At 40.7% G+C, this 14,429-nt stretch overlaps 1 protein-coding gene and 1 long non-coding RNA gene across 5 annotated transcripts; both read right to left on the reverse strand.

The window, feature by feature from the left end:
• Window positions 1-2,107: 2,107 nt before the first annotated feature.
• On the reverse strand, window positions 2,108-8,953 carry LOC115574651 (uncharacterized). 4 transcript variants are annotated; one of them, XM_030406311.1, is made up of 6 exons: window positions 8,745-8,953; window positions 8,463-8,482; window positions 5,471-5,665; window positions 4,578-4,792; window positions 3,965-3,982; window positions 2,108-2,278 (listed from the first exon to the last, which is right to left on the reverse strand). In XM_030406311.1, exons 1-6 carry the CDS (start codon window positions 8,771-8,773, stop codon window positions 2,117-2,119), a joined length of 639 nt encoding a protein of 212 aa, XP_030262171.1. In that variant the 5' UTR covers window positions 8,774-8,953; the 3' UTR covers window positions 2,108-2,116. The 4 variants fall into 4 exon arrangements, with proteins under 4 accessions (XP_030262171.1, XP_030262174.1, XP_030262172.1 ...); XM_030406314.1 differs by having other exon boundaries at window positions 2,108-2,291; window positions 8,745-8,951; XM_030406312.1 differs by lacking the exon at window positions 2,108-2,278 and having other exon boundaries at window positions 3,065-3,999; window positions 4,431-4,792; window positions 8,745-8,952.
• Window positions 8,954-9,886: 933 nt separating this feature from the next.
• LOC115574466 (uncharacterized) lies at window positions 9,887-11,596 on the reverse strand. The gene is made up of 2 exons (XR_003982498.1): window positions 11,139-11,596; window positions 9,887-10,587 (listed from the first exon to the last, which is right to left on the reverse strand). It is a non-coding gene; the product is annotated as an uncharacterized LOC115574466 (long non-coding RNA).
• Window positions 11,597-14,429: the final 2,833 nt, after the last annotated feature.

Genomic DNA, 14,429 nt, shown 5'->3' on the forward strand with positions numbered 1-14,429 from the left:
TATCCTGATTCATAAAGGATAAATTCACGGTCTTGCAGGAATTAAAAACAGTTTTTGCACAACTACTTACAAAACAGATTGTGTCTCTGGAGTATCCATCCCACAGCCGAGAGGAAAACACTTACAGCTCCTCCCAGGGAGGGAGGCACTTTCTCTTTTGCCTTGACAAGCAAAAAGACCCACCCTACTCTGCCTCTGATTGGCCGCCTTCATTGGTTGGGTCGATTAGGTTTAGACATGAGGAGTGAGATTGGTCAGGGTTAAGGTAAGAATATCAGGGTAAGCCAGCCAGAGGCGGGGTAGGGTGAAGAGAACGAGTACCAGCCAATCACAGGTAGAGGAAGGCGGGTTCAGGTTTAATCAGTTTAGCTGTGGAATAAACCTGTTTTCAAGTGCTTACTTACCTAAATTATTGCATATTTTTTGAAAACATATAACTAATTATTAGAAGCACCTCTGAATGTAATGCAGTCCAGTCCAATGCCCATTAACTATGACATCAGTGGTAGTGCATATATTGAATTTTTACCTCTATGACAGTCAAAAAGTCATTGTAAAAGCACACTTTGCTAAATTGTAAGTAATAAAGAGGCCAGTGTGTGTTTATATTGTGAGCAGATATTTTGTTTATGTCACCTTTTTCACTCTAGAAACTAAAGAAATAAAGAGTTTTGCTGAGGAAGTGCACTTGTTACAGCAGCTCCAGAGTCACAAGTAGACAGAAAAAGTGAATGATAGAAAGAAGTATAAAAGTTTAAAACTAAATATAACTGCACTGACACATTGGAATGCACAGGATACAAACAGGAAATATATGCATCAAGATAATGATGGCAAAAATCCTTCTTATGGGTCAATGGCTCTTTAATTTTAAGAAGAGGGTGTTGTTTGATCTCTTAATGTCAGACAAGTTACACAAATATGATACAATCAATTTGATTCATTTTTGTTTATTCTTTATGACGGAAAAACTTGATATCTGCATGAGCACGGAGCAGCAATCTTTATTTTACACAAAACCTTCTGTCTTTATTTGTAACTTGATGAGATTAGACCTGACAGAACTGTACTATACACACATTTAAACATGAACATGCTCCAAAACCTGCACCTGAAAGCACAATTACTGGGGGTGCAAAGTAACTTTGGTCATATACCTGATATTGTTTTGTCCCGCATCACTTATACAAAATCTCTTTGATTCCCTTGAGGTCAATACAGACATGAGAAACAGTGACATCAACCAAAAACTCTTGAGAGGAAATCCAAAAAAAGACATAAAAAAGAAAAAAAAACATGAAAATCTTTGTCTTCTGATTAAAATGTAGTCCCCCAAACTACGTAGTGCACCTTTAAATGTACATTTGGGCATATCATTACGGTTTTAATACAGACCTGAAAAAATGCTATCTCTTTTCTTCCTTTTCACATACAGTCATTCACTGAGTGCCTTCCATCCTGGACCCCTGTACTATGTTCAGGTAATCATAAGCTCATAAGTATCCTACAATAGTAACAATAACAATCCTTCCATTATTACATTTTTGCAGATAATTACACATGCGTTACACTGCACATTTATTTCGTCCCTTTAAGAATTTTTGATTGTGTAGGAGACTATACGGGCCTCACATGGACGGCACCATAAATATAAATGAAGGGGACTATCACTGCTTGATGATAAAGGTCATTAATCACTGGCGATTAATAATACACTCGTAGATGGGGCACCACCTCCGTTGTTTGATTTACTGGAATAGGCCGGAGGGAACTATTCCAAACATCTAACTGTCCAAGTTTGACTTGGACAGTTAGAGTATCAATTTCACATCAATTTATTCAATCTCAATATTCTAAAGCAGTAACTTCTTTGCACGTATCCATCGGTTCTCCACATTAAAATTAAGTTCCAGACAAAGACAAACTATTATATGTGTATATTGACTAAATAATTTGGGGTAACATAAATGAACTGACAATTTCAGACGAACAACAGATAACAGAAAAGGTAAATATATTAAATATAACGGGAGTAATTTTTAATACTAAAGAGACCCTAATCTCAATTCTTAAGTTCATAAGATAGAAGTCAGAACTTCAGACAGAAGTCAGAACTTTAGACACCACTCATTCTCACGTGTGTGGATCCAGCTGTATGAAGACGTTCAGCCTGTTTTGTCTGGGAGTCAGGAAGCACTGAAGCTTGGTCTCTTTGAGAGTTCTGGGTTAGACTACGGCACGGTGCGTCGGTCCAATAGCCAGAGGGAAGGCCGGTAATCTGTTGAGGAACTCTTGGTCCGAGGGCCCAGCGGGTTTTCCGCCTTGGGAGCGCTGGGGGCAGAGTCGATCTCGGCTGGGAGCACACAAAGTCTCTTTTGTTGGAGACTCCTTGCGAGGCTTCTGAAGCAGACAATGACTGCAACGTTCTTCATCAGATGATCACAGTCTTGAAAAATACTTTTTCTTTGTTGTTTCAAGGTGGTTCCTAAGTTCTGATCCTTTAACTAATTTAACTTCTTCTGGATCAGGCGGTGATACTTTAACGGTATATTAAAATCAAAAAGAAAAGAATTTCGTTCTGTTAAAAACTTGGAAGTAATTATTCAATTCGCTTTTCTTAGAGCTTGTTGCAAAAATAAAAGTAAAGATTACTTTAAAAATAAAAATAAGAAAAGAAAAGAAAAGAAGTGAAGAGAAGAGAAGGAGAAGAAGACAGAAGAGAGAGAAGCAGAGAGGAGAGAAGTGTGGTGACAGAAAAGCAGTGACCGAAGTCGTGACTGAAGTGAAGTGCAGAGCATCTTCTCTGTTTTTATGAGCTAGAGTAGGCAGACTGAAAACAGAGGTGGGGGCTGGCTGACAATCATTCCTTCTGTGTTCGGAGTTTTGACCCACACAACTTTAATTTAACTAACCTATTGTTTTGATGTTTCGAAATCATGTTTTATTTTCCCAAAAACTTTACCATCTTAAAAGTCAAATTTTTGTCTTCGTTAAAAGATGTACCATGGTTATGATCCAAGAATGAAAGAATTAAAACATGATTAAGGCATAAAACAATAAAGTATACAATAAAATATACAATACACAGTAGGACCAAGGATTTATACATATTCCTTGTAGTTCTATCTTAACAAAACATATCAGACATTTAACTGGTAAATAACACAAGCATTACACACAGAAGAATAAGGATCTGTCCCAATCACCAAGGGGGGGGCTGGTTTCTTCCAGACCTCAAACTCATTAAGTAATAAACTTAATTTGGGCTTGACAGTAACATGGGAAAGATCTATTGTACGACATTCTTAGGCTATTTGGGAATCTGCTAAAATTAAGAAGATTAAATTTTAGTTTAATAGTTATTCAGAACGTAACGAAATTTGGATGAGTATAGAGACTGCAGCAAAGATTGGAATGTCACAGACAGAGTCATAAAACGGTTTGACCCGTGAGGGAGGAGGGGACTGGGTCATCTTTACCCCAACCAACATCTACCCCCACTTCTTGTCATCTGATGTGGAGAGAGAGGACTCTATTGTGCTTAGTCGTTAAAATTAATAAGAGAAGGTCTCTGGTGATCTGTTTATAGCAAGAAGCAACATCATCCCACTCTGTGGAGAGAAGAGGACTCTTGCTTGACCTGTTTGTCCTGAGGAAAAAGGAGTTCATCTTCTTTGGAGGGGAAGAAGAGAAGTGAATATATAAAGGCTTTGGCTAAGTTAATCTTGTCTTGTGGTTGAGAGGTGAGAGGTCAGAGGACGGGGAACTGAAGCAAAGCCTCATGATGGAGACATAAGGGCTGGTGTTCCTACAATTGTGACAATACTGTAAACTGCTACCTTTGGGTTTTTGTCACACATGCTCGTGACAGTCCTCACAGATCTGATTAGAGCTCTGGTTTCTACAAAAGTGATAATGTCATAGCTATAATAACCCCCATTAAAGTAAGAGCAGTTATAATTATCACTATAATAATCATCATCTGATGGTCCATCAACCCTAAAATAAACAAAGAGAGGAATTAGTAACAAAGATTTATATATCACTCAAACAATCAAAAACATTCTTTGTTCACATTTTCAAATAATCATAGCAATGTCGTTGGTTCCTCATGCAGGAAACTTGAGAAAAATTCAAGGTCTCTATACGATCGGTTTTATTTTCAGAGTTTTGGCCTGTCATTTTTATTTTTCTCGCCTGATTTACACAACGATTTTACCATGATGTTCACTGTCCAACAATGTTCAGTTTGACCCAGTCATCAATGAAACTTCTGTAGAGGGGCAAACAAGTGTCACCATGCCCTAAATCTCCACTAAATCTCAAACTCTCTGTCTGGTTGGTCAAATTTGTACCTGGAAAAAAACATCAGCTGCTGACACATTAGCGGCTTGTAAAGATCTAAGGTTCATGATTACAGTCATACTTACCATTGATGATGTCATTCCAGGTAGCAAACAGAAAGACAATAAGACAACAATATGAGTAACAATACTTTGTAACAAAACTGTTAATTCAGAAGAGAAATTGATTATGTGTAAGCCTGACTGCATTATATCAGTAAAACTAGTCATTACCTTTTTGCGATAACTTCTGTAAGACTCTGCAAGAAACGCTTGAACCTCAAGCCACACTGTTCGATTTTGCTTACAGTTCATCATTTTGCCCTTACGTAACAGAAGGTCAACAGTGAGGTGCAAATTCAGGTTGTTCACCAGTCGTCTGCTTTCAGCTACAACCTGGTTACGGTCGACGGTGTGATGCATCACCACCAGAATTGTTGGTTTGCCAACTGTGAATATAGAGATAACACAACCAAATGAGTCAGAATCGCTTGGGGACAGCAGAACAAGACTTTAAACTGTGTTGTTGCTAAATGTTCACCTATGTTCACCAGCGCATCTCTGTATATGGCGCTGGGCAGGTAGCATACAGTAGGCTTATTAAAGGTTTGTCACTAAAAACACCTGCCAGCTGCAGCAGGTGTGGGAGTTGAGGTGCAGTGAGAGTGAATAAGAACAAAGCAATGATCTGAAAGATTGGACGGGCTAGAGTCAGCTTCAAATGTTTCTTAAATAAATCACTGTGCAACACCCATTTGGTGCCTAGAGGTGAATGAAACTGAATTTATTGTGCTCACAACAAAAAAAATTGTAACACTGTCTCTATAAAAGTGGATAAGCCACAAAATTGCTATGATTTCAGAGGGAATATCATTTTCATAGAAAGTCTGTTTCAGCCAGTCAACATGTGCTGCTTTAAGAGGTAGTATTCATTCTCCAGCATTTAAAACTGCTCAATGCTGCACTGAAATGATTGAACTTTTAAGAGCCTGGGGGAAATGCTAAAATAGAAGAATTGTAAGTTCAGTTAGAACCGGTACAAAAACAAAGGTAAGTTTATTCTATACAGTGTACCTGTGACATAGCAGTGTGGAACTGGTCAAACAAAGGTCAGAATCATGACCTACCTGGAATGTCTTCCAGGGCCTCGCTGAAGTCTGTTTCAACTTGTGACATGAAAGGACAGAAAACCACAACATAGTCACTTTCTTCAGGAGAGGACACCTCTGCCTGACGCAGCCGTCTCATAAGACATGAAGCAAACTCTTTATGGGTCCCATTAGTGTCTCCCGCCAAGTGCACATAGAACCTTCTCCACGGCCCTAAAAACAAAGAAGAAATGGTTGAGTCAATATTGAGCTGTAACATAGTTTCACACTCTGGGGTCAGCTGAGGTATCACTATCAGTGCTCATGAATGTGTAAACCGTGCGCACAGATTTTGTACATATTTGTGTGTGTTTCATATCGTCCCTCCTCTCTCACTGTTTTGATGATGATGCCAAACTGCCCATGTTGTCATATCTCAGGCTTGGTGTTTGTTTCTTTTTCTGTTGTGCTTGCAGAGGTGCATGGAGAGGCTGGGCGGAGCTTTCCACTCACCGGAGCTGCTGACACACGCTCACCTGCAGCAGGTTGGAAATCAGCGCCTGCTGATACGCGACCTGCTGCCAGTTTATTTCATCAGTTAGACCCGGTACATGGCTCAAGCTAGATCGTCAATGAGTAAGACATCTAGTGTTTTTGTGTTTCTCTTCCGGAGAAACACTACCAGTGTTTCCAGCTCCAGCCATCCAGCTCTCTGCCCCTCTGCAGCCAACAGCCTTACCCTGCGCTCACCGTTTAATACAATGACCTACTCTAAAATGGTAAATGGCTAAACTGTAAAAGAAGAGTTAATGATAGGTTAACAGATAATGGAAACTAAAGGAAGGTTCCCACTTAAGACTCTGAAGGCCAGAGGCCTGTACTGCGAAGGGGGCTCAACATAGCCAGGCTTTGTGCTCATGATGCAGCTCAACAAAGCCCCAAGTCCCCAATCAGAGTTAAACGGTACTGCGACGGTGGTTATCAACTTACTTTGTCAAGTCCGGTTCTCTGCTTTGTGCTCTGCACGCGTACACATAAAAGGGGGCGTTTGACATCATATTATTCTACTTCCGTGCGAAAATGGATCGATCCCGGGCCACATGTTTTACTCAAAATGAGCAGATTCTTATTATGCAGGACTATGAAGAATTCAAAGAAACCATCACGGCAAAAAGTAACACTGTCGCCGCCAGTAGAGCGAGGGAGGGCTGCTGGCAGAAAATTGCTGACGTAAATGCGTAAGTTAACAATGATTAATATCATGATAAATATTATATTAAGCCCTTAGTGTTTTCATTTCTGAAGGCTCAATATTGTGCAACTTTTACATATTAACCCTCATTAATTTAGAAAATAAATAAACTGAAGCAACAACTATCTTTTTTCATTTTTGAATGGTATCTATATTGTTTTCACATTTTACTGATCTCAGTTATAGAATGCGCGCGTGTGTTTTATTGAAAGCGAGGCTGAGTGTGCGTAGGCTATAAATGTTCTTTTTTTGTATAACTGTGTAGGGATGAACAAGCAAATGTAGCTACTGTCCCTGTACAATGACAATAAAGACCTTTTTGACAGTGAAAATAGCTCAAGCCTGTAAGATTTGTGTTTGGGCGTACACTGCCCTACAACGGGTGAAACATTGATCAGTTCATCAGTTTATTCATGGCCACATCAAAGAAATAATTAACTTCACTCATTATCTGTGACAAATAAATACTAGGTTGGCCTAATTAATATTTCATATTGCATTTTATTAAGATGTGGAAGCAGCAGTCGGACATGGCAGCAAGTTAGAGCCAAATACAAAAACATCAAAGTGGTATGTAGCCAAGCTGCCCCATCATTTTGTCAGTGTGTGTTCTTGCTCAGATTTTCTGCATCACCAACTGAATGTAAGTAGGTTCCCGCGGCGAAAAAACGAAGGGCTACACAAACAGTTTGCCCGACAGTGAGTGCACGGCTTCTTCGAGTGGCATTCCTGACACTCGGTTCAATATGTGAGTGTACGGTATTCCCTCGGCTGAAAATCTATATCGCTCATAGAGAATTTCATCAGGAAATGCCAGCGGATCAGCGCCGCTCACGTCGGAGTGCTGCCCGAATAATTCTTGCTCCCAGGTCCACCGGGTTCTCAATGAATGGTGACGCCATCTCCGAATGAGTTACACAGTGAAACAGCGGCGCTTTTATAGCCGATTTTAAGCTGAAACTCTGAACATAACCTGGTCGGGACCAGGTTATGAGTGTGACGGGTGTGACGGGTGATCATGGGTCAGAACGTCATCGTGTTGACGGGGGTCGCTGCTGGTGTGATCCCATCTCAAGACCTTCTTGAGTTTTAACTTTGTTTTTGCTCTCCACCACCTACACCAGAGAACATTATCTATTTTCACCAGCTCGTAACTGTGTCTCTTTGCCGTTTGGTGCTGGGCAGGAAGCATACAGTGGGTTTATCAGAGCTCTTTCCCTGAAAACAGCTGCCTGCTGTGGCTGGAAATACCACAAGTGAGAGCAGTGAGAGTGTCTGTGTTCTGTTTCTGTGTTGGTCTGCTTGTTAGCAGGATTATGGAAAAAACGACAAAGCTGAAATTCTGGGTTGATTCAAATCACAGGGCAGCTACACAAATGCTTTTTCCCTTTCATTAACATTGTGAGACATTGGCATTTGCCATTAGCAGAATGAAAAGTCATCCATTTAACAATCAAGTAGATAAAGTTAAATCGTGACAAAACACAGCCACATTCATTCATAATGATATGGACAATGACAACGGGCATATTTTGAAGCTATTTGTCCATCTATACCGGGAGAAACGCTACAAAACATACTAAGGCGTGGCTATGAAAACATTAACTCACACATATTATTCAACTGATCATCAACTAATTTAGACTTCAGCTAGGCACAACCATATTTTGAACAGCTTCAAACGTTACCTATTGTCATTACTAGCTGAAGTGTATTCTCTTTGATTTTGAAATGCTGCAGTTTTGACAGAGCAAAGAAATAGAACAGTTGTTTTCTCACCCTTTGCCAGCGCCGTCACTCTGAAGAAGAGATACAAACAACATTTAAACAGAGAGCAACCTTTTAGTCAACATCATATGAAAAAAAAAATGACAATAAGCAAAACAAGGAGCAGGTCTGTATGCAACAGTTGCTGCTTCGTCACGCTCAGCCCACAATAAACTTTACATATTCCCTGGAGCATTATTTAATAATAATAATGATAATATCCTGATACATAAAGAATAAAGTCTTGCAGGAATTAAAAGTAGCTGTAAGTAGCTTTTTTGCAACGCTACTTACAAAACAGATTGTGTCTCTGGAGTGTCCATTCCACAGCCGAGAGGAAAACACTTATGACTCTTCCCCGGGAGGGAGGCACTTTCTTTTTTGCGTTGACAAGCAACGTGTTCTCAGATTACACTACAGAGGACCTGCAGGGATGAGATGAGAGGGCGGACACTGTCTGGCAAAGGATGAGCACAGAAGGAGGAAGTCCGCCAGTGCCATGCATGAGCGCAGGAAGTCATTATCTGTCGTTTTCAGATTACAACAGCAGCCTGCTGCTGCAGTTCTTAAACGATCACAGTGCGTTTTTTCAATTTATTTTGCTAAGACCCACCCTTCTCTGCCTCTGATTGGCCGCCTTCATTGGTTTTGTTGATGATGTTTAGACATGAGGAATGAGATTGGTCAGGGTTAAGAATATCAGGGTAAGCCAGCCAGAGGCGGAGTAGGGTGAAGAGAATGAGTACCAGCCAGTCAGAGGCAGAGGAAGGCGGGTTTCAGCTTTTAATCAGTATAGCTGTGGAATAAACCTTTTTTCATTTTTCAACTTAAATTATTTGATATTTTTACGAAAACATATCTAGGAGAAAGCTCCAGAGAATAACATCTGCTCGCACCTCCTCAGGCATCTTATTTCAGAGTTGAAAGTAAACAGGTGATAGATTTCTATCAACCACACAGTGTTATCAAGGGAATGAAGTACTTATAACCATAAGATTTACATTAAAGTTTGTTATACTTCACTCGACTTTCTATGCACGCTCAGCGACCATTGCAAAAACCTCTCTGCCGTAAATTGTAGCTTTATTTATTATTTTATTCTAAAATACATAAAATTCTGCTACATTTATAGGTCACAGTTAAAGATGTGTAGTTTTTTTGTCCTTCCTATTTAAATACATGAGTGGGCCAGATTATTAGAAACACCTCTGAATGTAATGCAGTCCAGTCCAACGCCTCATTAACTGTGACCTCAGTGCTAATGCATGTATTGAATTGGTAGCTATATGACAGATAAATGTTATTGTAAAAGCACACTTTGAAAAATTGTACGTAATAAAGAGGCCAGTGTGTGTTTATAGTGAGAGTAGATGTTGTATTTATGTCACCTTTTTCACTCAAGAAACCGCAAAAATAAAGATGAAATAAGAAAATGATGTATTTATCCCTGGATTTATTTAGAAGTATAAAAGTTTAACCCTAAATATAACTGCACTTACACATTGGGATGCACATGACACAAACAGGAATTGTAAACTACACACATCAAGACAATGATGGCAAAAATCCTCCTTATGAGTCAATAGCACTTTAACTTTAACACAAAGGTGTTGTTTGATATCTTGGTGTCAGACAATGTGTCCCAGCAAACAAATGCAAAAGTTAAAGATCCTGTAAGATCCCAAGTTTGCCCCTGTTCAGGAGGCACTGGACCAGCTCTACGTTATAAAGGGCTAGGTTGGATTTTTAGGCCTTTGGTAAACCGTCTGGGAGGATGAGTCGGCAGTGTGCTGGTAGCTGATGACCCAGTGCTACCATCCTCACACTGTTGAAATGCAAAGTCGAGATTCGGCTCCCATCCTCGTATTCCCACATCTTTACGTATATGGGGCGGTATTCAGTCATCTGGCCCTGGTCTGCTATGGTCGCTGCAGTTTTTCAAATCGCTTTAGCCTTGATGTCCACCTCAAGACACAGAGCCTCGGGCACCTCTGGCCATTTTGGCACCTCTTTGGTGCGCTGTATGAATAGCAAAGTAACCCAAATAGCACTGATTACACCACAGGGCTGGGGCTACATTCCAGAGGTACTGGGCCCGCTTCGGATCGGTTCCACAGTTGATACAGCGTACTCCATCCTGCAAGGCATAACAACAAAGTCTAATTATGGTTATGGCCCAACGTGGCGCCCCAACGGGAAGATTTCTTAAGCTGGTGGTTAGGAGACTCGCCTAGCTTCTAACTGCCTGAATCCGAACGTCTACCCTGCTTCCACTGGTTTGGCACCTGACATGAAAAGCCCTTGAGTCAGATACAGCCACCAGCCACACCCGTTATGGCAGCTCTCCTCTAAATGATCTGTACACTTGGTATGGTGCTAGGTTGGATTTTAAGGGCTTTTGGTAAACCCTAAGGGATTAGGTAGGCTAGAGTAACCTTTAAGAACCTTCAAGATATTAAGCACACTTAACACCTGACTTTTACTCCCATCAAAGAAACATAAAATCAATATCCACAACTTTAACTTTAACCATATTATGTAGGTTTTATTGCATAGACTTTAGCAAGGGCGAAGCATACAGTTCAATACTCATTCCAATTACGATCAATCATAATCAAAAATTATTTCTCAAAACTAAACCTGGTAAATAAAAAATCAATTTAAAAGAGCAGAGGTCGGTTGAATTACTTGAATGAAGGTGAGACGAAAAGGGTCAGGTGGTTCCATGGCTTGCCTTTCCCTTCCTGCTGAAAGCTCAAGATCTTGAGGTAAATCACCACCCCGGTCGAGGTCTCGTGTACTTCCTCAAAGTCGAAACTTCCTGCCAGCAGAGTGAACAAAAGCATTCCAATGTCCGAATTATAATCCACAGCTTGTTGGTAAAGAAAAAAATGGTTTATCTGTTGTTGTTCCCTTGGTTTGTTGCTGCTGAAGATTTCTTGTAATCCTTTTGCGATGTTTAGGCTGCTCACATACTCTGTCTCAGGTGTTGTTTCAAGGCTGGAGCGAGTGGAAGAAAAGCAGTCCCAGCTTCTTTTTATATACTCTCTTGCTTTGAACAGTGGCTCGTTTTTTTGTCTTATTAGGACATTTTTTCAGCAATCTCTCCGTTCACCGGCTAACAACCCCTTGATGACGGTTAACGATTTCTAAAGGCTTCGTTATGAAATAACCTTCCTGTTCTCGAGGCCGAGGCTTGGCCTTTCCTCTTGCCCTCATGTTGGCCTGAACAGTTCTTTAACACTTCCTCATGACCTCAGCTGAACCCCGTTTACTATACTTATAGACAAGTTCAACACTTCATCCTTACTGTGATCATGTTAGAGCCTGAGTGCACACTTCCTCTTTGACTCACACACCACCTTTATATAATGATTTCACATTCCCTTCATTACATTTCCAACCTCCAATACATTGTTTTCAATCATGGTTACCCATTACACATCATTCTACTTTGCAAAGTTAATACTTAAGGCTCTGTCTGTCATTCTGTCTGTGATGATCACTTTTGATTGAGTGTAACGCCTCCTCTTTTTCACACACACAGTGTCACCATTTCCTCTTCTTTTCCTCCTCCAAAACACAAAACACAATATAATGGTTTAACACTTGAACACTTCATGAATTTATGGCAAACACAATGCAGCAGGCAAAGCTTAATGTCCCTTTCTTGTATTTGTGTCTGGCAGGAGTGTATGTATCTCAACTCTTTTAACACGGTGTCTGTGTGTGTGCGCGTGTGGCCTGTGTTTGTATGTTTGTGTGTACGTGTGTGTATGTTAATGTGTGTGGGTGTGCATGCTCATACTGGTATCTTCCTTCCTTCTGACAATCCATTCATTACTGCTGTTTCAAATTCAACAGGTAATGCTATTGTAAAGGGTTCATGGTGATCAAATCCAATCATTATGGTCCTGCTCTGAGCTTTTTACATTTAGGCATTTAGCAGATGCTTTTGTCCAAAGCGATTCACAGTAATTCATACATACATTCATACACTGATTGCGGTGGCTGCCCCCATGCAAGGTGTCGACCAGCACATCAGGAGAAGTTTGGGGTTCAGTATCTTACCCAAGGACACTCCGACATGCAGACCAGGGGAATCAAACCAGCGACCTTCCGGAAACAAGATGCTGGCACTACCCCTGATCCACAGCAGCTTTTTAGTCTATTGTAGCTAATTATTTTGGTTTTAAGGTGGTCTTACTGGTGGTCAAAACAATCACGTCCCAAACCCCTGAACGTAAGCAGTACTTTGTTCTAGACCAGCAAAATGTTGGTGCCGCCCTTAAAAAGCGAAGAACCAATTTTCTTCTGGCTGAGAGCCAGCTCTTTGGTTGTCGAAAGGGCAAAGACTGGTTCAAGATTAAGCCAACCACTCCAAAACCAGCCCTCGAACTGCTTTGATGGTAAAAAAAAAAGCAGTATCAGTGCCCTCATTTGATGAACTAAGGAAACAGGCAGTGGCGTGCACAGGTAGACACTAGGTGGTGCTAAAGCACCTGCCCTTTGCCCTCTGGACCAAGCAAGTGCCCTTTTGAAAGTTCGTTTTTTTGGTTTGTTTTTTTGTTGGTGGCCCATGCTGACATGATCATCTATAAGTGCTCGTCGATTAAAAGCGTGAGACAATAATGCCCCAATTAATATTCCCTCCACCCCCCACCCCACCCGCATACACCTCTGTCAACGTGAACTTGCAGAGCGGACACAAACGGAGGCGCGTGGTAGCAGCAGACAGAGCACAGCTGCAGCCCAAACACACCTCCTCCCCTGCCCACCAGCCAGGTAACACAGAAATGAATCGAGGCGAGTGTGTTGTTTGCCCCCGTAAGCCTCAGTTGCCAAGCTATAACTTGCATTTATTTGTCTCTGTTGTGAAGTAGCCTGTCTCAACGCCACACAACTGGGCATAAGTTAGCCGACTGCTCACCTGCTTAACAAGCTAGACGCCACCCAAAATCAATAATAGATATGACATGATGATGACCACCTGTAGAGTTTGTTATTGGTATCCTACAGCATGTGAATCTATCAGTATACTTACTAAAGATGAATATTTAGTAGGCTATTGTGTAGGTTTACATTAGGCTACATAATTAACACTTGCAGTAATTTATTTGCTATATGACAAACACGCAATTCCCAATTGACTGCAGAAAAAGTAGCCCTGTGTCTTGTTGAAATATAACCAAACAGTCTTATTCATATTGTTGGTCTCTTTCTATTTACCAATCGCAGCATAATGCCTAGAAAGGAGAGGATAAGAAAGGAAAAAGAAAGGGAGCTACAGCAGGCAGCCTAGGGGAGCAGCTCTCTGCTCTCCTGGATAAAAGCATCCACCAGCAGCAAGGAGGAAGAGGAAGATGAAGATGAAAGGTCAGAGTCAAGAGTCATGTTCACTGTTTAGGGCATTTTAAAGCTCAGATTTTAAAGTTGAACTGTTCCTCTAATTTTACTGAAATATCTTAAAAGCTGTCCACATTTTATTTTAACTACGCGAAGTGGTTTGGCTGTACTAAATTAGGCATTAAGCTATTTTAGCTAATTATATTATTTTGTACCAACAAGTTATTTCTATGTTACAAGACTTGCAGTAATCTTGTATTTACCTTAATAGGCTATATTCTACCTTAAAAAATAGGCTATTACTAAAACTATTACTATTCTATTCTAGGCAGCTACAGCAGGGAAGCAGTAGGCTTATTTTTTAAATCTCACACTGCTATAATAAGGCAGCCGTCAGTTCTACATGCCGCATAAAGTGCCCTTATTTTTCACTGAGCACCTGCCCCCCAAAATGTCTGTGCACGCCACTGGACACCGGTGTTAGACGAGACCGAACCAGAGCTAAACTTAATATATGACTTATTGCTTCGCCTTTGCTGAATCATGAGGCAATAATATATGTACTATGTTTCTAGGCTTTTTTCCGAAGCTCCGAAGCTCCGATGTGGCCAAAGTAAATCAATTTGTGCAACT

The sequence above is a fragment of the Sparus aurata genome, chromosome 22 (genome assembly GCF_900880675.1).
Source record: "Sparus aurata chromosome 22, fSpaAur1.1, whole genome shotgun sequence".
In the NCBI taxonomy this organism is placed as follows: domain Eukaryota; kingdom Metazoa; phylum Chordata; class Actinopteri; order Spariformes; family Sparidae; genus Sparus; species Sparus aurata.

Excerpts from the sequence above, each read along its gene's own strand:
- LOC115574651 (XM_030406310.1), bottom strand. The coding sequence starts at position 8,773 with ATGGACACTCCAGAGACACAATCTGTTTT. Across the intron at positions 8,483-8,744 it reads CCAGAGACACAATCTGTTTT|AGTGACGGCGCTGGCAAAGG; the intron begins GTAAGTAGCGTT and ends TCTCTTCTTCAG. Across the intron at positions 5,666-8,462 it reads AGTGACGGCGCTGGCAAAGG|GGCCGTGGAGAAGGTTCTAT; the intron begins GTGAGAAAACAA and ends CTTTGTTTTTAG.